A 26,575-nucleotide genomic window follows, 5' to 3' on the forward strand; every position below is an offset into this window, starting at 1 on the left:
AAAATGTTCTATGGAAGAAATCTACAGAAAACCTTATAAAAAAGTCGCGGTATCGTTTTATAGGAATTCTACAACTAATCAATACCGAGTTGTGATCTTTAAAAATAAAAACGGGTGTTAATGCAATAATACGATTTAATTCTCCGATATTAATAATTATATATCATATACACCAAATACCACTTGAAACGAGGTGTATGTTACAAGCTGAATACTTACTATTGTGCAATTAGTCACTTTGCATAATGTCCCAAAGGTGGGTGAACCAGCATATCACTTAATTAGTACAGGAGTACTAACAGAACGGTACAGCACTCCCAGTTGTAAAAGATAAACATGTTTAAAACAAATTACTACAATAGACTACCATTTCACAACGGTTTATGACAGTATTAAACAAAACTTTACCGACTCGTATAAGTTACACAAATTCCTCATTCCTTTAACCATTTTCTTACATTATATTATACATCTTAAATGTAAACCTGCTAGTATACATGTAAATAACTGCAATTTTACGCTGACATTTTATATATATATATATATATATATATATAACACACATATATTTAAAACGACAGTAAAGACACATCGCTGAGTCCCTTTAAAATTTGTCAAAGACAAATTTTAAAATGAAATAAATGTATTAACTGTTATGTTTGCAAAAAAGAAAATCTGAAAATAAGATTTATTTCAGTCATTTACTTGACATTAATAAAAAAAAAGTTTCCGATCGATAATATGAAATTCAACGACACAGAATTACACAAGAGATTTCTGATAATTTCTTTCTTTTGATTTTCCGACTGCCATGTTTGTACATTACGAAAACACACGTAATTCATATCCGATAAAGAAAATAAATTAATTTTGTGTTATAAAAGAATTAAAATTTTAATTAACGTATATAGTTTATTTCTGAAAATTAATAAAATATGAAAAACATCTAAAGGGTACGGGAGCTGAAAAAAATCAGGATTACTCAAATCATTTGAATTAACCTATAAAATAAAATTTTAATCTTCTGCCTAACGTTAAATATAAACCGAAAATAGAACTATTAAAAATCATTTTTAAATAATTAAAACTGAAAATAAGAAACATATTTATTGTATTTATTTATGTATACCAGGTTACAGAGTAACGGCACAGTAACACGATGTCAACAGTAAATTTACCGGTAAAGATGTAATCTTGATCAGACTCAGGTCGACCGCTTCTGAGATGTGTGGTTAATTGAAACCCGACCGCCGATGAACACCGGTATTCATTCACATAGTCTAGAGATGAAATCTGAAATCTATTCAAAAGACAATGAGTCGAGCCTTAGAACTCTTGACTTCGAAAATCTGCTGATTTTGCGACGACGAATTTAACCGTTATACTAACCCGGCGGATATAATAGAGGCAGAATAATCACAAGTGATCTGAAAACAGATTCAAGTCATATCCAGAAACGGCGTAAGTGTTTTAAAGAACATGATAGGATTACAAAAAAAAAAATTGAAACGGTTTCCCGTGTTTTTTGCTCCTAAAGAGAATATAATGAAATGAAGTGTACGGAGGTGGTTCGTCGGCTTGATGTTGGAGCTCCGTAAAATTTGGAAAAACCTGGCCGAATTGATACATTCATTGATGAATATATGGGATTTCTTGAAAAAGAAAGGATTGCTAAAGGTGTATACGGTAGGGACCCGCTTGGGTTTTCCATTTGTTGTTTTGTTACGTTCTTATTATTGTACAATTTTTTTATTGTTTGTCTTTATGTTTTGTTATTTTATTCGTGCAGGTGTTACGTGGTGAATTTAACTTTCCCCATTAGGGCGTAGTTAGTTTTATCATCAGCACAATCGGTCCAGTCTTGTTTATGACTTATCGATAGGTTTCTTTTTGTACGGATAACCTGGAATGATTAGTTGTACACCGATGGAAATGTCGCGCGTGGCACCTGCATCGGTGGCATCCTGACTGTGCAAGGACACGCCTGAGAGATGCCTTTCATCTGAGATCGCCTTTGAAGATGACCTCCGGCAAAGCCCATCAGGATTAAGTACGGAGGGGGTGGCGTGACGACCAGAATCGTCATGGCGAGTGTCTTCCCCTACGGGGTCAGGATGTCATACCATCGATCAAATCTTCCATAATGTCGCTCTCCGCGGCACGAACGGTAGCGTCTCAGACTTTCATCCGGCGGTCTCCGATTCAAATCCCGGTCATCATCCCGGCATGGCATCTTCACGCGCTACAAATTTGCTGTTTCATTTCATCCTCTGAGGCAATACCTAACGGTGGACCCGGAGCCTAAAAACATTCCCATAATACAACAGGAATGCAGATTTTCAAATGCGACACCTGAACTTTTATCACAATAAACTAAACTAAACAGTAACTGTCAGAAAAATTACTGTTGTCTCCGAAATCTAAAGCGGTTTACACGGGTTACTAAAAAATAATATAAAAAATATACTAGGTGATTCAAAAAGTCATATAAAGATTTATTGAAATAACTTACAGATTCGGTTGAAGTCACATTTCGTAGAAAAGCACATTAAGTTTGTCACCCGACATTCACTTCGGATTTATACGGATCCCATTTGTAATGCGACATACATCCCGCCTGAAGTCGATTTCACACCAGACTGTAGCCAGCAAGTCGGTTGTTACCTCTGCAGCTGTGGCTTTAATGTGAAATCTTAGCAAACAAAAAATCAGCAGGCAAACGTGGTACATAAACCCGATCTTTAATGAAACTCCACGAGAAAAATCTAGCGGAGTCAAATATGGAAAGCGAGGTGGCCACACTTTGTTGGATCTTTCCATCCGTTCCGCTCCCGTGGGAATCGAGTATCAGGAATCTCGGATATCTTGGCGGTAGTGATGTCACTACCTCTCTACCGGGGTCCTCCCCGTCTTGCTGATAGTAATGGCGTCCATCTCGGTCATCATCGTGTAACTGAGGAATTAGAAAATCTTGAAGCACCTGTATATAAACGGTCCTGGAAGAAGAACGGGAAGTACAGTCTTTGTTTGCTTAAAGCACAGAAAAATTGATCTTAGGACTATCACGAATGTGCTGCAAAGTTTCACGAGGGTTTTTTGCTACCCCAGTTACGGATGTTCACCTTGCCACTGATGTGAAACGTTGACTCATAGCTAAAACCAAAGCACACGTCGAAAACGTTCCCCTCCAGTAAGTGTATCCATATTTAACAACGCCGGTGACAGCGTCGGTAGCCGAATTTGGTACTAGTGAACTACGTGAGTCAAAACTAGATGTGTTTTACTATGAAATCAGACCTCAACCGAATCTATAATTTATCTAAATAAAGTTTTATATGCTTTTAAAGTTATGAAGTCCTTTTTGAATCGCACGGTATTATCCCGCTGCTTCTTCCATATTACAGCGGGTTATATTCAAAACCATTAGTTACAAAGTAAATGTACACTTAAAAAAATTGAAACTAATTCCAAAAATAATCACTGCAAACAGTAGATAATTCGGTTTAGTATATTGTTAAATATAAGCTTCTTTTTAAGCTGTACAAAATTAAAAAAAAATAATTACCCGTAAAATACACAATTTAATAACTGATTCTGACGACGAATTAAAATACTAAATCAATGAAATATTCAACGGTATTATTTTTTATCTAAATTTCTAAAAAACAAAATACATAGAAAGGCAAGAATACTGAATCATAATAAAGATAAAAAACGAATTCTGAAAATTAACAAAAACCCCTTAAAAACCGTGATTTGGAATTCTGTCCAACGTAGGGATTGGTTTTGCAAGGAAAGTGTTTCTTGCACAAGTTTTCTGAGGAATGGAAGGATGTAATAAAAGCTATAACTCCTCCATTGATTTATATGTTCATCTTGGGTGAAAATCAATGAAATTTTTAAGATATCAGTGTTACACCTTTAAATACTAAAGTAGTGTCGATTGTAAGTCGACTTGAAGTGGTTTAATGTTAATTAAAAATTCAGTACTAATGTATTAAGCAGCATACCAATATAAAAAAAAAATCTTATAAAAATTATTTGTATTTATATAATGTAAAAATAATATTGTAGTTTAATAATAAAAATGTTTATTTTTAGAGGTGTATTACTAAGTTCTCCCGAAACATTCATAACGTATTTCATTCGTATAGTATTTCATAACGTATAGTGAAAATAACGGAAAAAGTTTATATAAAACGTATGTTTTAAAATGCTTCGCTTGCAAGTTACAGCTAGTGAAAGATTTCGCTTGGATTTCAGCTACCCTGGTGAAATGAGTTGTACTAAAATTTTTATGACGTTAATTAAGAAGCCTAATTAGTGATATCTCATGGTTTTTAAACTGAAAAATCTAATAAAATAGGTCCAACAACCATATTTATAGTAGTTTTTTGAGAAATCTGGGGTGAAAACCAGTAAATTGGTATTAAAAAACCCCTGTTTTTTATGTTTGACGTACAATAACTTTGTTAAAAAGGTAATAAACACAAATATTTTACACAAAAATTGTAAAAGAATTAATTCTGAACAAAAAAGTGTAAGATAAGTTGAACAAAATGGAATGGAATGGAATGCAAAGTTGGCAGGAGTCTATTACTCCCTACTTTATCGCAGAACCTGGACAGAGTCCCTTGCTGCTGGATCATTCTAATCGGGCTTGTTTTTAAAAGGGTTATTTTTTTTAATCTCGGATCTAATTTTTCAAGTTTTGTCTATTATTATTTTAGTGAATTTAAGACGGATTTAATTGCATTCCAATCCGTTGTTAAACCAGCGTTATCGAACCCATTTCATGGGCCGACCGCGGAAGGCTAGGCTTATAAAGCCTGTCCTCCCGACGTAATTCCCCTTCAGACCGTCCACTGAAGTCCTTTCGGTGCTAACTCTTTAATAGGCTAGCAGGAATACGCCACAACGGGGCACTAGCTATAAGGAGGGAGCAATGCGTCCCCTTTTCCGGAGGAGTCGCAATTGCTGGGATATTTTGTCTTACTGTAAGTTTTTTTAAATTTAGACCGCGTTTTTGTTTTATGCGCGACTTACCGTGTTTGACGTCTTCAAACTATATAACTCGCGAAAACTTTTCACTCGCGACCCCGGAAACGCGTCTGACGCACTATTCCGTTTATGGCTCATGCGATATGGAGGCCCCTAAGCCTGGTTTGTCGATTTTCGGCTACCGCACCGCACCATCACGGTGGTTCGTCCAGTACGGCGTGAGGCCGCTTCCTTACAACTGTCGGAGTTGGGTCCTCTCGGCAGATGTCCCGAAGATGACTGTGTTCGGACACAGCCGCTCTCCCGAACAGTCTGCGCGCCTGCTTGAACAAACGAAAGAAAAGGTAGAAAAAATTCGAATTTTATTTAGAAAGTGCACATTACTACATTTGTCAGAAAAGTATACTTGTTTAATGTACACAAAAAACCATTCTTTTTTTGGTGAAGTGAGAAATATGTAAAATCAAAATTTACTGTTATAAAACTAGAAATTACACAATTGTAAAAAAAAATAAATAAATAAAAATTAGATAATTTTTTTTTTTTATTAATACATCAAATAAAATAAATTATTTGAAAAATTTCAAAGTTTGCAATAAAATAACAACAGCTGAAAAACAAAGCGCAATACTGTATTAGGTTTTAAATCATTTGGTAATGTACATCAAATATATCGGTTAGTGTGAACTGTGCTGTTAGCGAAGTTTTTCTATGAATTTCAGTTTGAAAGTTATCCGTTTGCCATTTAAGTAATGCCTTACTTATTTACAACAGAGGTATACGCTGATATGACATTTATCTTGGTTGCGTGTAATGGTAATCCTACAGCTGCTGCAGTAGAATATGAAATACGTTTTCCGAATCGCAGGATCCCAGATACCAAAACCATTAGCGCGGCTTTTCGCAATCTTCGGGAAACAGGTTCACTACCCGGTATTCGTACCAGCTACGAACCATCTATCCAACAGGACGCTGTTATTGATGAAGTTATTATGAATGCAGTCCAGGAATCAGTACACAACCCATCGGGTTGGTCTAGCGGTTAACGCGTCTTCCCAAATCAGCTGATTCGGAAGTCGAGAGTTCCAGCGTTCAAGTCCTAGTAAAGTCAATTATTTTTACACGGATTTGAATACTAGATCGTGGATGCCGGTGTTATTTGGCGGTTGGGTTTCAATTAACCACACATCACAGGAAAGGTCGAACTGAGACTGAACAAGACTACAATCACATATATCATCCTCATTCATCCTCTGAAGTATTATCTGCAAGGTAATTACCGTTGATAAAAACAGGAAAAAGAAAGAGACGACGTCTTTCTAAGCGGATCGGGTTTCACATTCGATGGTTTGAAGGACATTTAAACAAAGCAAGTTTTATCCTTACCATTAAAGACCAGTTCCACATCTTTTTCCTGTTTAGTCTCCGGGAATCACCGTCAGGTATTCCTTCAGCGGATGAATGAGGATGATACGTATGAGTGTAAGTGTAGTCTTGTACAGTCTCAGGTCGACCACTTTTGAGGTGTGTGGTTAATTGAATCCCAATCACCAAAGAACACCGGTATCCACGATCTAGTATTCAAATCCGCCTTTACTAGAATTTGTACGTTGGAACTCTCGACTTCGAAATCGGCTGATTTGCGAAGATGTATTCACCACTAGACCGACCCGGTGGGTTCAGTTCAACATCTACACCCAGCTTCGTTCGGAGTTCTGCAACTGGTGCAATACAAATCGAAAACTCTACAAGTTTTGTACACATACGAGGCAAATTTCACTCGAGATGGCGTCAACTTATGCAATAGGCACACATGGACAGAAGTAAATCCTCATGAAACGGTAACACCGCTTTAGCGTCAATATATGGTGCGATCATCTTCAAAAACAACTATTTGGACCGTTCATATTATCTGTCTATTTTTGCTCTGGGGACGGATGAAAAATATTCTATTCAAAACAAAAATATATTCTCGTGAAGAATTAATTGTCCGCATTATGGATGCGCCTGAGCAATCTAAGGACAGCCCTGAAGAAATAATAAAAGTAACAAAAGCGTGCAAAGAAATGTGTGGATGCACACGGTCATTTTTCAACATTAATTATATACTAGTACGCATAATGCAGGTCTAGTCTACTGTTGATAAATAAAATTCGAATTTTTCTAACTTTCTTAGTTTTATTTAACTTATTTTACACCACTTTGGTTAGAATTAAATTTTGTAAAGTTTTGTCTTCTTAGGTTTAATGTGTTTATTACCTATTTAACAAAATTATTATACTCAAACATAAAAACAGGGTTTTTTATCATAATTTATTAGTTTTCACCCCACATCTCCAGAAAACTAAGATACGGTTCTGGGACCTATTTGTTTTTCAGGTCAAGACCCATAAGAAATCAGTAAACTTGTTCCTTAATTAACGTGCTAAAAATTTCAGTACGACTCACTTCACCCGGGTAGCTGAAATCAGTGCGAAATCTTTCACCAGCCGTAACTCGCAAACAAAGCATTTTAGAACATCTGTTTATACATACTTTTTGATCATTTTCAAAAGTACAGTAGGTTTTGAAAGTCCCGGGAGAACTTCGAGATATTCTCTGTATAATGTGATTCTCTGTAACTAACATGACATAATTTTGTTAATTTTTATTTGTTAATTTTTTGTTAATTTTAAATATAGAATGAGATCGGTCTATAAATTATTACACTATAATAAATTTAATACAAAATAAATGATTGACAAACAGAAAAAATCTTCAAATCGTCTATTTACACCATGTCATTTATTGTTGTTTTACAGATCTTCCAGTTAAAGTATCTGGATGAAACTTACTAGTGCATAATCAGGGGAATTAACTAGAGGTTTTTTCTCGACAAAGTAAAAAAACATATCACTAAATCTGTGCGTGGTAAAGAAGTAGTTAAATAAATAGTTATAAATTAAACTACACGTAGATCAAATTTAAAAAACTTCCTCATTTTTCATAAAGTCGTTTAAAAAACCATGAATTTCATGTTTTCATTAACGTTTCTATTTTGATGTCGATTTAAAAACATCAGATTAATTAAAATTTAATCTAAACTTTAATTTATTTCTTACATTTGTTGCACACGTTAAATTTTATCTGCGACTATGTTATACTATCGGTGAAAAATTGCTTTACAAACATAAACATACATTATATAGAATAATTTATTATACAAAATAATTTAATTAACGAAATAAATTTTTAAATATTAAACCTTTAAGAAAAACAAACCAACATACTTGGCGTTTATAGACCTAGAAAAGGCATTCGATAACGTAGACTGGAATAAAATGTTCAGCATTTTAAAAAATTAGGGTTCAAATACAGAGATAGAAGAACAATTGCTAACATGTACAGGAACCAAACAGCAACAGTAGCAATTGAAGAACATAAGAAAGAAGCCCTAATAAGAAAGGGAGTCCGACAAGGATGTTCTCTATCTCCGTTACTTTTTAATCTTTACATGGAACTAGCAGTTAATGATGTTAAAGAACAATTTAGATTCGGAGTAACAGTACAAGGTGAAAAGATAAAGATGCTACGATTTGCTGATGATATAGTAATTCTAGCCGAGAATAAAAAGGATTTAGAAGAAACAATGAACGGCATAAATGAAGTCCTACGCAAGAACTATCGCATGAAAATAAACAAGAACGAAACAAAAGTAATGAAATGTAGTAGAAATAACAAAGATGGACCACTGAATGTGAAAATAGGAGGAGAAAAGATTATGGAGGTAGAAGAATTTTGTTATTTGGGAAGTAGAATTACTAAAGATGGACGAAGCAGGAGCGATATAAAATGCCGAATAGCACAAGCTAAACGAGCCTTCAGTAAGAAATATAAGCTGTTTACATCAAAAATTAATTTAAATGTCAGGAAAAGATTTTTGAAAGTGTATGTTTGGAGTGTCGCTTTATATGGAAGTGAAACTTGGACGATCGGAGTATCTGAGAAGAAAAGGTTAGAAGCTTTTGAAATGTGGTGCTATAGGAGAATGTTAAAAATCAGATGGGTGGATAAAGTGACAAATGAGGAGGTATTGCGGCAAATAGATGAAGAAAGAAGCATTTGGAAAAATATAGTTAAAAGAAGAGACAGACTTATAGGCCACATACTAAGGCATCCTGGAATAGTCGCTTTAATTTTGGAAGGACAGGTAGAAGGGAAAAATTGTGTAGGCAGGCCACGTTTGGAATATGTAAAACAAATCGTTAGGGATGTAGGATGTAGAGGGTATACTGAAATGAAACGACTAGCACTAGATAGGGAATCTTGGAGAGCTGCATCAAACCAGTCAAGTGACTGAAGACAAAAAAAAAAAAAAAAAACCTGTACAGATTTGGATGTGAATCTTATAATTTCTATTTGCATAACTTTTATCAACTGACGTGCACGATAATGACTTTCCGCGGAAAAGTCCTACAACCGTGGGTTATTTCTGATGCACAGCTTATACACGCAATTTAAAATGTTTATCGTTTTATTTAAATATAATATCTTTCCGTCTAAGTATTCAATGATTCTAACTAAAGCGCGCGCGTATAATTCGCACGGGTGTGGCGGTACTAGCTATCGGCACTAAATAAATTAATGTAATTTCAAAAATTACATTATATATAATAAATTTCACTTGTACGGTTGGCACATTGGTGTACCCGCAAGGCTTAACGCGCCAGGTACCGAGTAAACCGGGCGATCGAGTTCGACACCGAGTTACTTTTTTACACTTTAAATATTATTCATTTATTTAATTCTACCGCTCACAACATAGCAAACGACTACAACAGTATTTTTTGGCGGTGGGGGTGCAACTTTGCAAAACTTTCTTTTTCAAATATTGTTAGTTTTTAATCGCTGACAAATGCGCCTAAGAAAAATGACCTTAATTAAGTGAAATCCCGAAATAAAGAGGATGACCTTGTTCTACAGCCACACCCGTTTGACTTTTAAGTTGAAAATTTAGCGGTATCAATGCCTCATATATAGAAGTAATCTGACCAAGTTTGATCAAAACCGATCCAGTAGTTCTGGAGATAAGGTGGTATAGAGGCCAACACCGAACACACACATGTACGTACGTATACGAACATTAACATCCGGAAAAGTTTCATCCGATTTATTGGTCTTTTGGGTTTCTTAGGTGAGAAAACGTCAAGATACGGTGAAAACCGCATTTGCTCAAATTGGAACGACTACAATACTTTCAGTTCTAGAGCTGCAGTTCTGCTATAGCGGTATGTAGACGGGAAGGTACAGAAAATTACATTTAAATGATATACTCGTAAATAAATTAATTGAAATAGAAAAAAAATCGTGAATTCTACAAAATTCCCGGCTAAAATTTTGATTTAAAAAATTATAAAATATCCGATAACCTACTTTACCAGAGTAGTCTGCCGGTATATACAGTTCTGTTCAATATAAATAAACGGTGGTAATTCATATCGGATAAAGGTCAGTCGTCTGAATATATAATATTAACCGTGTCTGATACGAGCACTACTTCACATTATTTAACCGGTAGCAAATTTTTTATCTTCGTTCATACAGTAATTACGAAGGGCATATGAATGCAGAATTTCAATTTCAAATCATCAACATTAAAATTGGAATTTTTTTAATAAAAAATGTAATTTAAAATCATTTTACGTAAAAGATTAATATTTTATAAGCAGCGATTTTGTTTTTACCTCAACTTTTAGTGCTTTTGTAGAGATTGCTGCTTCATTATGCATTTTTAAAAAAAATTAATTAAAAACCAAAGTTTTAAACAATAAAATTCTCCTAACGATCTGAATCGTTAGATTATTTTTTTGCGAACAATAATAAAACACAGGTAAAAAATTAATTTGAAGACAGTGCCCGTAGTGTTACTTTTCAACATATAAAGTTATTTTACATATTAAAGACTCTAAAGGAACGACTAAACGAAGGTTAAACAGCGATTCCGAAGTAGAACTAAATTATGTCTGTAATCGTGTTCATAATTAAATAATAATGGAAAATTTATTAAAGTTACTTATGATAAAGTTAAATAAACACCGGAAATAAAGACTGAATTTACATTAATTTAAGTATGAGTAAAGGATTTGAGCTATTCATCAAAACCTAAAAAGAAGCTCAAATAATTTGATTTTCTTACACTTGGAGCAGACCGCTAGAAAGTTTGGATAGTTTTGTTATTTTATGCTATCACTCCAACATTTTCGGTTACTATTTTCACAATTTTATCAACGGTCCCCCAGAATTATATTTCATAATCCCGTATGAGCCTTTATTTTTTTTTTTTTTTTTTTTGTCTTCAGTCATTTGACTGGTTTGATGCAGCTCTCCAAGATTCCCTATCTAGTGCTAGTCGTTTCATTTCAGTATACCCTCTACATCCTACATCCCCAACAATTTGTTTTACATATTCCAAACGTGGCCTGCCTACACAATTTTTCCCTTCTACCTGTCCTTCCAATATTAAAGCGACTATTCCAGGATGCCTTAGTATGTGGCCTATAAGTCTGTCTCTTCTTTTAACTATATTTTTCCAAACGCTTCTTTCTTCATGTATTTGCCGCAATACCTCCTCATTTGTCACTTTATCCACCCCTCTGATTTTTAACATTCTCCTATAGCACCACATTTCAAAAGCTTCTAACCTTTTCTTCTCAGATACTCCGATCGTCCAAGTTTCACTTCCATATAAAGCGACGCTCTAAACATATACTTTCAAAAATCTTTTCCTGAGATTTAAATTAATTTTTGATGTAAACAACTTATATTTCTTACTGAAGGCTCGTTTAGCTTGTGCTATTCGGCATTTTATATCGCTCCTGCTTCGTCCATCTTTAGTAATTCTACTTCCCAAATAACAAAATTCTTCTACCTCCATAATCTTTTCTCCTCCTATTTTCACATTCAGCGGTCCATCTTTGTTATTTCTACTACATTTCATTACTTTTGTTTTGTTCTTGTTTATTTTCATGCGATAGTTCTTGCGTAGGACTTCATCTATGCCGTTCATTGTTTCTTCTAAATCCTTTTTATTCTCGGCTAGAATTACTATATCATCGGCAAATCGTAGCATCTTTATCTTTTCACCTTGTACTGTTACTCCGAATCTAAATTGTTCTTTAACATCATTAACTGCTAGTTCCATGTAAAGATTAAAAAGTAACGGAGATAGGGAACATCCTTGTCGGACTCCCTTTCTTATTATGGCTTCTTTCTTATGTTCTTCAATTGCTACTGTTGCTGTTTGGTTCCTGTACATGTTAGCAATTGTTCTTCTATCTCTGTATTTGAACCCTAATTTTTTTAAAATACTGATCATTTTATTCCAGTCTACGTTATCGAATGCCTTTTCTAGGTCTATAAACGCCACGTATGTTGGTTTGTTTTTCTTTAATCTTCCTTCTACTATTAATCTGAGGCCTAAAATTGCTTCCCTTGTCCCTATACTTTTCCTGAAACCAAATTGGTCTTCTCCTAGCCTTTATATGGCTACTTTTTTTTTTTAATAGCCTTTCCTTGGAACCAAACTTGCTTTGTTATGAACACAACCACAAGAAAGAACTAAAGGGATTATTCACTCCTGCCCTTCTTTCGCCATCTTCGTAAAAATAATTTTCACCAAAATCGTGGCCATTCCGTTCGATCCGCAGCACAGTTACCGCAGTGTTATCTGGGTAAAGTAAAGCGAATTCCTTCCTGCACGCTTCAAAAACCGATCGCACACAAACACCGTGTGTTCTGCGGTATCCTCCTCGCAATACTTAATTCCTCAAAGAGACTCAACATCCAAGAGCACGCGTGCGCTTTAAAGCACCCGTGACCGATAAGGAACCGGATCAAATCGTAACATAATTCCCCGGTATTACGATTCAACCGTCTCTAAAAGCCCGGAATCAGCTTACGGAATCATCTGCCGTTCGTCGACTGATCCCGCTTAATACGGCTGAATGCAACGATCGATATTTCTCCAAAGATAAATAAGATGTTTGTCAATCCTTCAACGTAGATCGCGCATTTTCGATTCTAATTATTTTTTTATAGATTTCAGATATGTTCACCTCGACTCAGGCTGTAATCTAAATAGACTTAATAACTATTTCGGTAGATCGGATAAAGGTATTTGCCTGTTATTTTTGAGGGAATGTTTCGTTCCTTAAATTAAATGTTATATCTTTTAATTTTAATTTTAAATTTATTACGTCGACCTTGAATTCTGTTGAGATGTTCCTAAGGCGGGGTGGATTCACCGGTCGTAAGTAAACCTGTATTATCAGCACGTCGCGTTACTGCCTTTGGGTTCTCTACGGAATTCCAAAGTAAAGTCCAAAAAGAAACCTTTTTGAATTCTTAGTACTTAAAAAATCGTTTCTTAAATTTTATTTCTTTAAAAAAGACAAACGACCCTTAAAAAAATTATTAAAATAAATTATCGTTATTGAAATAAAACTGTTATTTTACAGCACATCGGAACTAAAACGGCGATAATAATTTTAACTTATTTTTAACGTTATTTTATTTCGTTCCATTTATTAAATCTATCGTTAACATTTCATAAAATAATTATCTATTTGCGAAGTAATTATATTCTAGCACGATAAATTTTACGCGGTAATGATTTAATTTTATCGTAATATTATTAATCGTGCAAAAAATAAAATATTTCTAATTAAAGCTACTTAATAAATATAAAAAATAAAAATCCCAAGAACTACAACAAATAAATTATAAAATAAAATCTACAGATTTACATCGTTTTTATACAACTATATTTATTTAAAACAAACAAAAAATGGATTAAGTTACAAAACAGATAACAAAAATTTACTTATACTTTACCAGACGGACAGATAATGGTTTATGTAAATATCTACGTTATGTTTTATAAAACCTTAAAAGGTTATGAATACTGAATTATATACTATGATTGTAGGCGGATCGCACACCAAAATCCAATGTCTAACGGTTCATATTTAATGTTTCTATGAATGGCCAAGTGGCTATGTCATACAATATTTATTGTTCGATACAGTCTCGACTGCAAAGCGTCTCCTATCAGATTTATGTAAATAAATTTAACCTTTTAAACACATTCCTCGTAGTAGAAAAATTGTTATTATAAAAAAAAATAACAAAAATTTGATTTTTTTTTTTCAATTATTTTATTATTATTGTTTAATTAAAACCGGTTAAAATAATCTTTACTGTGGATAGATTCATAAATATTCTTAGATAGAGTTGTAACCTTTTTTATCTTCTAAAATGTAACTAAACTACTGATATCTCTTTCATAAACGCCACCTGATTACGGAGTAGGAAATTCATTCATTAATCGCTCTGTTCGTACAATTTCATGGTTTTCTTTTCTTAAATTTCTAGCAGAAATTCTTAATTCGACCGATTTAATTACACTCGTTTTCTTCTTTTGTTAGTTACTTTTAGATTATTAAAATATTCTTCGCCAAGATTTTCCTAAGTGAAATAAATTATAGATAAGAAACGATGTATCTTACGTAAGAATAATCGGTGTAAATAGCTCCACTAAATCTAACGGGCATTTAAAAAATGACGCTAACCCTTGTTTGACGACGTGAATTTATTAAAAACATATTAATGTTAATAAAATACTTATTCAAAAATATTTAAATTACCTTTAATAACTACAATAGATGTTCAAAATGATTTCCTGTGATCCCGATGCAGTTTTGTACACGTTTCGTAACATTTGCAGCCGCTTTTCGTAATGTTGGCTCAGTAACGTTTGAAATCTCGCTTTCGATGTTAGCCTTCAATTCGTCAACCGTATGAGGATTATTATTAAAAACTACACTTTTTAAATACCTCCGAAGGTAAAAGTCTGCCGGTATAAGATCTGGGGATCTTTGAGGCCACAACCCTTTTGATATCAAACGAAAGCCGAATAATTACCGTAACTTATCCAGCGTTTCATTAGAATAAATTTTCGATCTTGTAGGTCTAACGCAGCGATAAACTGTTCGATTAAGTTGCGATAAACCACACCGTCTACAGATTTATCAGCAAACAAAGGCTCTATTACAAGACGCCGGGAGATCGCACACCAAACACCAATTTTGCGTGCGTGAAATGGTCGTTCGTGAAACGCGCAAGGATTTTCAGCGCTCCATATTCGGAAATTTTGGCTGTTAATGTAACTATCCGAGTGAAACCGTGCCTCGTCGCTGAAATAAACACGATCCGAAATTTCAGTATCGTTGTCATCAACAAGAGAACGAAACCGATGACGATACTGTATTTGAGCGACACCGATGCGATAACCATACGACTGTAATTTTTTAGCACCCCTGAAAGCTCTAGATAGTGAAAGTCCGGCCTGTGAACGTAACTTTCCAAGCGGCTGTTTGGGCAAGCGTCGAACGTTCTTTCACATCCTCCAGAACTTCTACTGTTAACAGTGACGGTCGACCTGTGCTTTTCCGATCGTGTACACTTCCGGTCTCACGAAATATATCAATCGTACGCGATACTGTAGACTAATTAGGAACTGAAGAATCGGGAAATTTTATCCGAAACTCGTCTTTCACCGGTTCGTAAGATTTATACGCACAATAAGTCTTAATAATAAACACGCGTTTGTCCTTGGAAAACGACACAGGTAACACAATACAGGTGAATTTATACCGGTACAGCACTAGCGCGTAAGAAAGACATTTCAACTGTTACACAAGTGCTAACCATTAGTAGAGTGTTACCGACTGACATGTAGGAAGAAATAAAATTTACCTACGCGTGACTTCTACCTTCTTAATCTTAGAGCTGCGTCCTTTTTGAAGCACGCGTTATATTCGTACATACACTGCGTACCAAAATAAATGTTTATGTCTTTGAACGGTAGAAATAATTTATTTACTTACAGGTTCAGATGAAATTTCAAAACATCAAAAACAGCTACAAAAAAATTTTGTTAAAATTCTTTGAAAAGATATATTTTAATTCTAAAACTGAATGGCCATTTCGATTATTAAAATTCAACTCGGTGAATGTAGACGCTGAGGAAATGATGTACATTAAGAAAATAATCAAATAAAGTTAACAAATAAATGGTAAGGGAAGAAATAGAAATAGATATTATTTGAATTAATACTCGTAAGGATTCACTGACAAACAAGTAGTACTCGTATTGAATAAAAAGCAGTATTAAAGGGTATATATTTTAACAGCGTTCGAAAATTAGAATAAGAAATACGGTAAACTGCTATCGCTTTAGCCAAATCATTAATTTAGCTATAAAACATTTACCTAATCGTTGAAATTTCTAATTCGGATTGCTACCGCAATTTAATGCGTGCCTCTACTAAAGAATGGATAGATGAAACTTATCAACCAATTTCATGAAAAGTAAAGATAGCAGGAATCTTAAGTTCTATAACACAACAGAACTTGACAAAACAGAACATGAAGAAACAGAATACCGAAAGAACAGAACAGTGAATAACATGAAAAAACAGAACAAGGAAAAACTGAACATATCATATAAAAACATTCCTTTAATTTCAGTCGATTAAAGAAAATACAGTATTTATTTTTTGACTATTGAAGGGAATAATTAGAGAAATACTTATTCGTATAATATAATTATAATTCAATTTATTTATGATTCCTGACAAAAAAGGGGGTTTAAACAAAATAACGAACGAAAATAATAAGTAAAGTATTTTATTTAATTACTTTGCATATTTAGTCGTTTATTTTTATGCCGTAATCACAGAACAGGGGAAGAAACAAAATATGTATTATTAATTTTATTGTTTAATCGTACCTGCCGTTTAAGGAATGGAATAAAACGAATTTGGGTTTAGAATAAACACAAATAGACTGTTGGCTTCTAAATCCAAAATCATGATATTATAAATTTAAAATCAATTTAGAAATTTAAACACTTTTACTAATTGTCATAGAATGTTATAGGCTGAAAAAACTTAACTAAGTAAATTTACAAAATTTAAACACTATCTGGCACTAAAACACTCTTTAAAATATTTGATTGGTTTCTAAGAAAATAATACGATAAAATACAGGGAACTTTCTTAAAATCCTGTTAGAAAAGTTACGGATTAATAATTCAACGAAACCGTTCCACGGATTTTAATGTGCTTTTCCAAGAAATGAAAAAACTACCTGTGATCACATCAGATTCTCAATTTGAATTTTTAAATGTTCATTTCGTCTTCGTAACGTAGACAATTGTCAGCAACAAGTCCGGCCAAGAAAATCTACTTGGCCGGACTTCTCTACGTTTTTCACATTTTTATACCATCGTATTCTATCAACAATTCTGCGTAATTAAAACTCATATTTAATAAAATCGGTTGATAATGAACAAATTAATATTTGATTAAAGGTGTAGCAACATTGAAAATTTTCAGTAATAAGCTAAAGAAAATCTACTTACGGTATTTTTACAATTTTTATACCGTCGTATTTTATTAACAATTCTGCATAATTTAAACCCACATTTATTTGTTTATGTTATTTAATGATTTTTCGCGGCTTTGTTTAGCCACATCTTCAGATTTTTATATTTTAGGTTAGACCTTCGCGTTATAATAAAAAAATAATCATCAAGGGGCCCCAGGAAATATTAAAAAGCATTCACAAAATAGTTCCAGTAAGTAGCAAAAATGTTCAGTAAGTACATTGGTTTATCGACAAAAAAAATATTTAATAATAATAAATATATAATAATATTAGATCTTTAGTAAAAATTATGAAAGTCAGTGTTCGATATTTTAATTTTGATTCAGTAAAAACTTAAATTATATAGTTAACGGAAATACTGTTTATCGAACAACTTTATCGGTGAAATGATACTACTGATTATACGAGTATTTTAAGACATCAGACCATTTATTCAAAAACGAACTAAATGGCAAAATAAAAATAATAAAGGATATTTGTTCTTCCCTATTCTGCAATTATGGGATAAATATTAATTACATTAAATACAAAATTAAATAGATAATATAATATTACTTATATGTTCTTTAATTTATTTAAATACATGCTTTATTTAAATAAATTTAATTACAATTATGTGAATAAGTATTTCTATAATTATTCCCTTCAACAGTCAAAAAATAAATACTGTATTTTCTTCAATCGATTGAAATTAGACGAATGTAAATATATGTTCGGTTTTTTGCTTCCGTTCTTTCGTTGTTCTGCTCCTTCGCTGTTCTGTTTTTTGAGTGTTCTGTTTCTTCTTGTTCCGATTTTCATGTTCTGTTTTGTCACGTTCTGTTCTGTCCGGTCACGGAATCTTATAAATCAAAGATAAATCGTTCATGAACAAAGTGTAAGGGACTATTTAAATTTGTTCGATTCAAAACTTTCCGAATAAGAACTTTAAAATCTGAAACGGCTTAGGATATTGATTCTCCCTCCCAACGTTGTTCAGCAATGAAATTTACTGTATCGCTATCGATAAAGTAAGTTTTCCAACCTTTATTTAAATTTTTTAAAACTATCGTCACAGATAAACTAGCAAAAAAATATAAATGTATTATATTAAAAAGTTTCCGCTTTTTTCAGCCTACGAACACTGTGATCTTTCAAAATAAAAATTTTATTACAATCTGGGATATCATTACAGTTGATAGTATTTTTTTATCAAAACCACCACGATATCAAATAGATATTAAAATATATAAAATTACTATATTACACCGCATATTGTAGTTTTACAGATAAATTCCGATATTTACTTATTTTGATTCTTTATTCAGGCGCTATGTAACTGTTATAAATAATAAAATATTCTAGTCGTCGGATAGAATAAGGTAGTGAATCTTTGTACTACACCGAACTTCATTGTCGTGACTTTTACTATGGATTTATATAAAGAAACATTTATTCTTATATCCTAAATTCGGAAGAAAATTTAAACAGGAAAATTCGTAGAAGAAAGTTTTCCATTTATAGGCGTAATACGTCATATACGTGGAAGATTATTACCGATGTGTTGCTCAGCGCACAAATTCCAAAGAATTTACCGACGACTGGGTTTTTCATTCGTTGAACATTTTTTAAGAAACAGCTATTTTTTTAAGAATGGTTATTTAAAAATATATACTAATATATTCATTTTAATAAGTTTACTAAGAAAATGTTACAGTAATTTAAAGCAACCGTTATGGATTAATCGATATATATATATATATATATATATGTGTTTACTAGCGTACCCGACAGACGTTCTCCTGTTCAAATGTTGTAAATCCAACAATTAAAAAATTTTTCAAATAAACTATAAATTGTTTGGACTGTTTTGATGAAAAAATATATAAAAAAAAGAATTATTTTTAAAATACCTGACGCCACCACGCGTACACTTACCAATATTTCCTGCTCGTCCACGAAGACGTGGCATTGTTCTGTAACAAATACACAACAGATAAATATAAGTAACTTATTTAAGTTAAAATTAGCAGGAATGTGGATGAAATTTCAAGAATATGACTATTATCAGTTTGTGATTGTTAAATTATTGTAATGGGTTTATTGATTAATTAATTTTTTTTTCACTAAATATTGAGATGTCTGATGAAAATTGAATTAAAAAATCGAAACTTCGTAAAATTAATAATTAGTGTAATTAATAAATTTTCATCCACATTACTACTAATTTTCACTCATTCTAAAAAATCATTGTATATGATCAAGATCATTCTAAAAAAGTCCTCCTACATTTTTATTTTTATTTAATAATATTTGAAGTTTCATAACCATGTGATAGCTTAATTAATCAACTAATAAAAAATTAAAGCACTGTAAAAAAAAGCAACGTAGTCAAAATTATAGTAGAAATTTTTATCATTTTTCTCATTCTTTATTTTAACATCTCATTTACCAAATTTTTGATAAAACAATTTTAGAAAATTAAAAAAAAAATTCATCGGCTACAAAAATTATAACTTCAATTTTTTAAATATACTTTAAACTATAATTATTATAAATAACTTATATTTTAATTTTATAAACGTTATAATTTATTTTACAAACTTACATTTTTATTTTCAAAGAGCCTTTCTATACTTCATACGTTGCATAGAATAAAATGAGAACCGACAATTTAAATTTGTAGGTTAAGTGATTGTTATTGAATGCACGTGTATACATCATGTAAAATACTCACTTCAATACTACACCTTACAAATTTGCACAATGTGTATTTTTTATTTCAATAAATAATAATTCAATATAAAATAATATTCTCAATAAGCGCGCAGGTCTAACACATTAAGAATTTTAATGTAATAACAACACTAAGCTACGACGCAAGTAACTGATATGCGAAAAAGGAACAAAACAAAAAAAAATTCCTAGAATCCAATCGCAGCACCGACTACCGGGTCTGACAGATATTCCAAAAGTCAAAAAAACATTTATAAAACGCAATCGCAGCGCTGCCTACCGGATCCAATTGTGAACCTTAACCGTCCCGAAATCAACAACAACACGTAAACAAATTAATTAATTAAAAAAATATTTTCTATCGCATCAAATTGTAAATCTCGAATCAACTTAATCACACGCACAAAATTTCATCAAAATCAGTCCAGCCGTTTAGGAAGAGTTCAATCACATACACAGGGGCAGAAGAAATATATATATAAAGATATAGAAATACGATTACATAGTTTGCTCCAGCGCAGGGAAAATATAGTAAATCTCGCAATAAAGTGATTAACCGGCAAATTGTCTAATTAGCAGCGTTCCGTTCCACGTTAACAAGCTGGTAGTCGATACTATGATGTGACGATAACAGAACCTTTTCCTCTAACTGGAGTCAGTGTAGCAATAATTTAAGATTTTTTATTTATTTATTATTAGTATATCTAACGTAAAATATAAGAAAAACCGTTATAATTTTAGGCAATCAAAATGGAAATCGTTAAAATGAGTTGTAAAATATCAAATCGTTGACATTTCTATTTCAATTCCTATTTTTATTATTTTATTGAAGCGGGGTTGTCCACCCTGCACTTCTTCCGGCATATTCATACTGATAATTTTATCAAAATCAACATCCATCCACCTCGAAGCATAGTCGTCGTGATGTTATCAGTGGAAAGCAAATCGAATCGAAATAATTACCGCAAGAATATGATGGTTAAATTACCACCAATTTTTTTTTTCAGTTATCAAAACTAACCTTCTAAAAAAATATAAAAAACACAGTTATTAGGTTTTTACTGAAATTTTTCTCACAGTTAACATATTTATTGTCAGCTCCAATACTAAACATTAGCAAAAAAAAATTAGCCACTTGCATATTTCAAATATTTACGCTCACGTATACGATTATGATTTATAACTTACCTCAAAAACTAATTTAGAATGTGTATTTTTAATTAAAAAGAGGAAAAAATATATGTGCCGGGTGACAATTAAGCAAGGAAACAAGTTATGCAGCACATCCAAAAGGTATTTGGAGGAAGAAAGAAACGGAGTTCTACGTAGTTAAAAAAAAACCGGCATTTGGTAGGTTTTTCTATTTATAAAGAAATCTATTATTTAAAAAAAGTATATATCATTAAATAAATCACATACCTGTCGTAAAAATCGAACTGTCACCGTTTATGGTTGAAACCGTTTCTGACTGTAAAAATAATTACTTAGAAGACAATTGTAATATATATTTTTTCTTTTACGCTCAGGTAAAGCTAAAACAATCAAAAAATAATTTTTATAAGAGATATTTTTATAATTTTTTTGCGCGTTTCTCCACGCGCAAGTTATGTTAGCTCAAAAAGTAACCAATTTTTGCTTTTTTTGGTTTTTCTTTTTAAATCAGTAATAATATAAAACTGAATGAAATTAAAAAAAAAAAAAAAATACTGATCAAGGTAAATGTAACCGACCACGATTATTTACTTTAACTATGAATGGAATAACTAAGCTTCAACTTATCGGAATATGTATAACCTGAATAATACTAATAATATGTTTATTGCCGATCTATGTATTTCGGAGTATATTTTGGGTAATTTAAATGCAACTATCGAAATACAGTGTATATTAATTATTTATTAATTAAATTACTACAAAACATTTATCACTAATTAGCAATCAATCGATCGAAATTCTATATGTATAAACACGAACATATGTATAATAAAACTACAAACGTAACGTAAAAGATAAATAGCATTAAATCCGAGTAAATAAGTAATAAATATAGAATCTATTCGTTCAATGTACGATAAAGCATATTATTTTACTTTACTAAACAATATTACGCTAAAGAAACAGAAGCGGAGAAAAAAAACAGAAGTATATATACTATATGAAGTATCATAAATATAAAACACAAGCTGTACGTGCTGTTATTTCTTATTGGCAGTCATAAAGTGGTCGGAATGACATTTTGATCGAGTCAGCTGCGGCAGAAACATTAAGAAACAAATGCAACCACTCGCAGACACTAAATATTTATGCTCAAAGATATGGTTATGATATAGCAAGCGTAACCGTACCGCCAACCATTCAGTTATTGAGTTCTAGATGAGCTTTACCTAATAGCCTATTTTTCCTAATCTACTTTCTTTTATCTTTTTTTTATTTTTTTAATAAATGATTTTTCCTCTACCGCCATTATTAGACGAAGACTGAGGGAATGGAATTAATACGTAGATTATAAGAGCTTTGATAGGATTATAACAATTCAATTTTATATTTATACGGTATTCTTATAGCTGTTTACCATAAAATACGACAAGAATTGTACATCTAGTATATTTATCGAACACACAAAGTGAATTTTTCCTCCGTTCAATAAGTAACCGAAAATATAAATAAACGCAAATCTTAATAAATTCCCCCTTTACCGTAAATTTGGATATTACATTACACCTTACACCGCAGATTAAAAGTATTTCATTTATATTATATATCTTTTTCACTAACGTGTACGTTGCGATCTGTTCAACTAGTAACCGATAAGCAAACCTTCCACGGCTCAATGAGATGAGGATGACATGAAAATGAGGTGTAGTCTTGTACATACGCAGGCCGACCGCTCCTGAGACTTACGGTTAATTATATCCCGGCGGCTAAAGAACACACGTATCCACCGCCTAGTATTCAAATCCGTTTAAAAGTAACAACTTTTACTGGGAATTCAACCTCAGAACCTTCGACTTCGAAAATCAGCTATTAAACGACCGATTTGCGACGGCCCGGTGGGCTATATCATAAAATTATAATAATTCTAGTTATTAATTATAATTTCGATTATTTATTTTTAATTATACTTTATTAAAATTAATTTTATATCGTAAATTAAGAATAATGTTATAGATTATATATTTTTTAATTTTGATTACAGATTCTGCGTCGGAGACCGCTTCTACTTGTGTGAAAACAAGATTCTATGCGAATACGATTATGAAGAAAGGCTTGTATTCGCCAACATGGCATACAATCCGCCAACAATCGCCCAGTTGAAAAGGCACACCAATCATATCCCGGTAATTCCCAACAATTCTTCTTACACTTCTTTGCAAGTAAATAAAGAAGTAAGTACATTAAAACAAAGAAAAAACGAAACGATTCGACGTGCTGAAATTAATTCATATTTTCTTTTATATCGATGATTTTTAATAAATAAATTTAAAGAACTTTCTGCGATTTTTTGTACTTATTTTTTTATTCTTATTAAAAAAAAGCAACGTAATAGTCTTATATATGTTTAACTTTACTAAAGGAAAGCAAAAATTACAATTTTCTTTTGTGAGGGGTAAAAAATGGAGGCTTTTTAATTTTTAAACACGTTAATCAAACTTATTTCCTATTCCAACACAACTAATATGAAAAGAATATAAATTTTTATTCAATAACGTAAATGTTTTATGCGTCTTCTCTATCCTTGACCGTCTGGATTAGATTAGATAGTTATCCCAGTAAGAATAAAAAAAAAACGGTTCTGTTATCAAATCTCTTCTTATTTTTCGATCCATTCGAATTTTTGCAATTTTCTTATAATATTCTGATATCTTCATCCATCTTACAAGAACCCAGATTTCAAAAAAAAAAAAAACTTAAACAATCCTTAGCAATTTTTTAAATCTCTCCCTGGATTTTACGAATAACAGACCGCTTTTACTTCATCTAGTTTGTAAGCATTATTTGTTAATTATAATTTTAATCGAATCTTATCAAATAAATAATTTAAATTATTAAATAATAATAATAATACCTTAATTTAGATTATTTAATCGTATATTTAGATCACTACGGGGAGTGGCCAATTTATCTCTTCACAAACACGCCAAAAGAAATTAATCCTATATTAAACAAAGGCAAAACAAACAGGCAAAAAACAAAGGAAAAGGCAAAACAGGTCGATGGCAAATATTTAATCAGGAAGCGTAAAAAAATTTGAAAAATTTATAAAAAAAAAGAAAAATATTTTTACGAGTCCACGTATTTTATCTCACATAAACAAAATGTTTGTTCAAAAAATTTGACCGGTTGACAATAAACGTGACTAACACAAAGATAAAAATTTGTTAGTAAAGAAAAAAAACCGATACGGAATAAAAATGTCGTGGTAAGGAGGGTAATAATATATTAGAATTTACTAAATTTTGTTAATAGAAATAGAAAAATTACTAGTTAATATCGAGAACAAAAGAAGATCGATAAAATAAAGGATGCAGAAAAAAATTTGTTAACATCAAATTTAATGTAAGAACTACAAAAGAATTCTTAAAATATATGTATCTACACAATAGGGAAATAATTAAGACTTTTTAAATTCGTTAAGAAGAAATTGAAAATGAAATGTATAAGAATTTTGTGGTAAAATCTATAGAATTGCGGTAAAGAAACTAATTTGATGGAAACTGTTTAATACATTACGGTTTTGTTAATTTTGTAATACAGATGTGTAGAAAGAGGATAATAACTGTACAGGAAGATGAAGATTAAAACAGAAAATAGATAAAACAAATAACTGAGGAAAGAAAGATTACTGAAATTACATTGAGACTAAAAGACTGGAAAAGGATCAGAAGGTACGATGTAGCCAAACGATTGAGAATTCAAAGCAAATTATTTTTTTTTTTTTTTTTTTTTTTTTTTTTATAAAAGAAGTAATTTAATTTGAAGATTTTGAATTAGGAAGTTTAATAACATTTAATTTTTTTTAAATATCGAAGACAACCTAATTTTTCAAGTTTGTGAATTGCTGAAATTTCATCGAGTTTCAACGGTTCTAATCGACTGCATTAGGAGGTAGCAAAATTAATAAAAATTTGGATCTCGTGGTTGTAGATATGCCCGTTAAAGCTTGGAATAAATATCAACAAATTAATCGTCGATAACATGACACTAAATATATTTTAATTTTCCTTGTTGACTTTTATTTTTATCTCACTGCTTAGTTTTGACAAACTTTTGTAATAGTGTACAAAGTTGCATAAACTTCTTTAAGCTTTATAAACATTTTATTTTGTTGAATCTTATTTTTTCGTAATAAAATAATAACTAGGATCGTCCATGTGCGCGCATCACGCAAGACCTACCGGACAGATTTTAATAAAGCTTTGCAAATTTATATCTTACAGACTTGGTCGTTATCTCCGATTACAATCTTTAGAATATTCCTAATGGCGGTTAACATATTCGTTAAAGAAAAAGTAATCCTTTTTAATATATTTCTGTTTACGCGGTAAAGAAAAAGATCTCAGAGTTCAGATCTACATACCAATCATCTTACCTAAATATTAAATTATTATTCTTTGTTATTATTAGCTTAAATAAGCGCATTTATCGAACTTTATGGGGTTTGATTGTTTATTTTGGTTGCGGGTATTAGTTTGTCAAGAGTCAAATTACGCCTTAAAAAGAAATATTAAAAAATAAGGAAGAGATCCAGAGCCTGCTGAAACTACGAAAGTATCTACAGCAAGAAAATAAAGTCGTTACTATAAAAATCGATGATTATTGAAAAAAAGATTTTCGAATAACAGGAGAATTAGAAATGGAAAATAAAGGAAAAATAAATGATATCTAAAACGAAGAAAACAAAGAATATCGGTCAGATAACTCCTGCAGCCAAAAAAAAAAAAACAAAAACATCCGTGCGTCGGAAATACCTGAACAACCGTCTATAGCAGGAGCGCATCACAGCTTTCTACGTCATGAACGAGGGAAACGTTGGAGGAAACAGAGTTATTATTTACAAGTATTATTGTCACAACCATGTGGATAATGAAGACAGGGAGGATCCACCCCTGGTTAGACAAGAAGGGCGAGCAAAGCGAACTCTGACCGGCTATTCTTGAATATATTATATTCAAGAATTGGTTTACATATAAAAGATGATAACTTTTATTTTAACAAGGCGAAACGAAGTATAAAGCCGGTCAAAAAAAATAATTTGGAACCGACATAAAAGTAGAAGAATTAGAACGTATTTTTTATGCCGAGTGTAATAAATAATACGTAATACTATTATAATTATTTCTTTCTTTAGTAAAAGTAACTTTATTTAAGA

General features: G+C 31.8%; 1 protein-coding gene across 1 annotated transcript in view; it reads left to right on the forward strand.

The window, feature by feature from the left end:
• Positions 1-26,575, forward strand: part of LOC142329055 (LIM domain only protein 3-like) — a 167,895-nt gene that overhangs the window by 106,416 nt on the left and 34,904 nt on the right. The window contains exon 4 of the mRNA XM_075373336.1: positions 23,402-23,543. Within this exon, the coding sequence (XP_075229451.1) occupies positions 23,402-23,543 (142 nt within the window). The remainder of the gene's footprint in view (positions 1-23,401; positions 23,544-26,575) is intronic.

This window comes from Lycorma delicatula, chromosome 8 (genome assembly GCF_047948215.1).
Source record: "Lycorma delicatula isolate Av1 chromosome 8, ASM4794821v1, whole genome shotgun sequence".
Taxonomy (NCBI): Eukaryota; Metazoa; Arthropoda; class Insecta; order Hemiptera; family Fulgoridae; genus Lycorma; species Lycorma delicatula.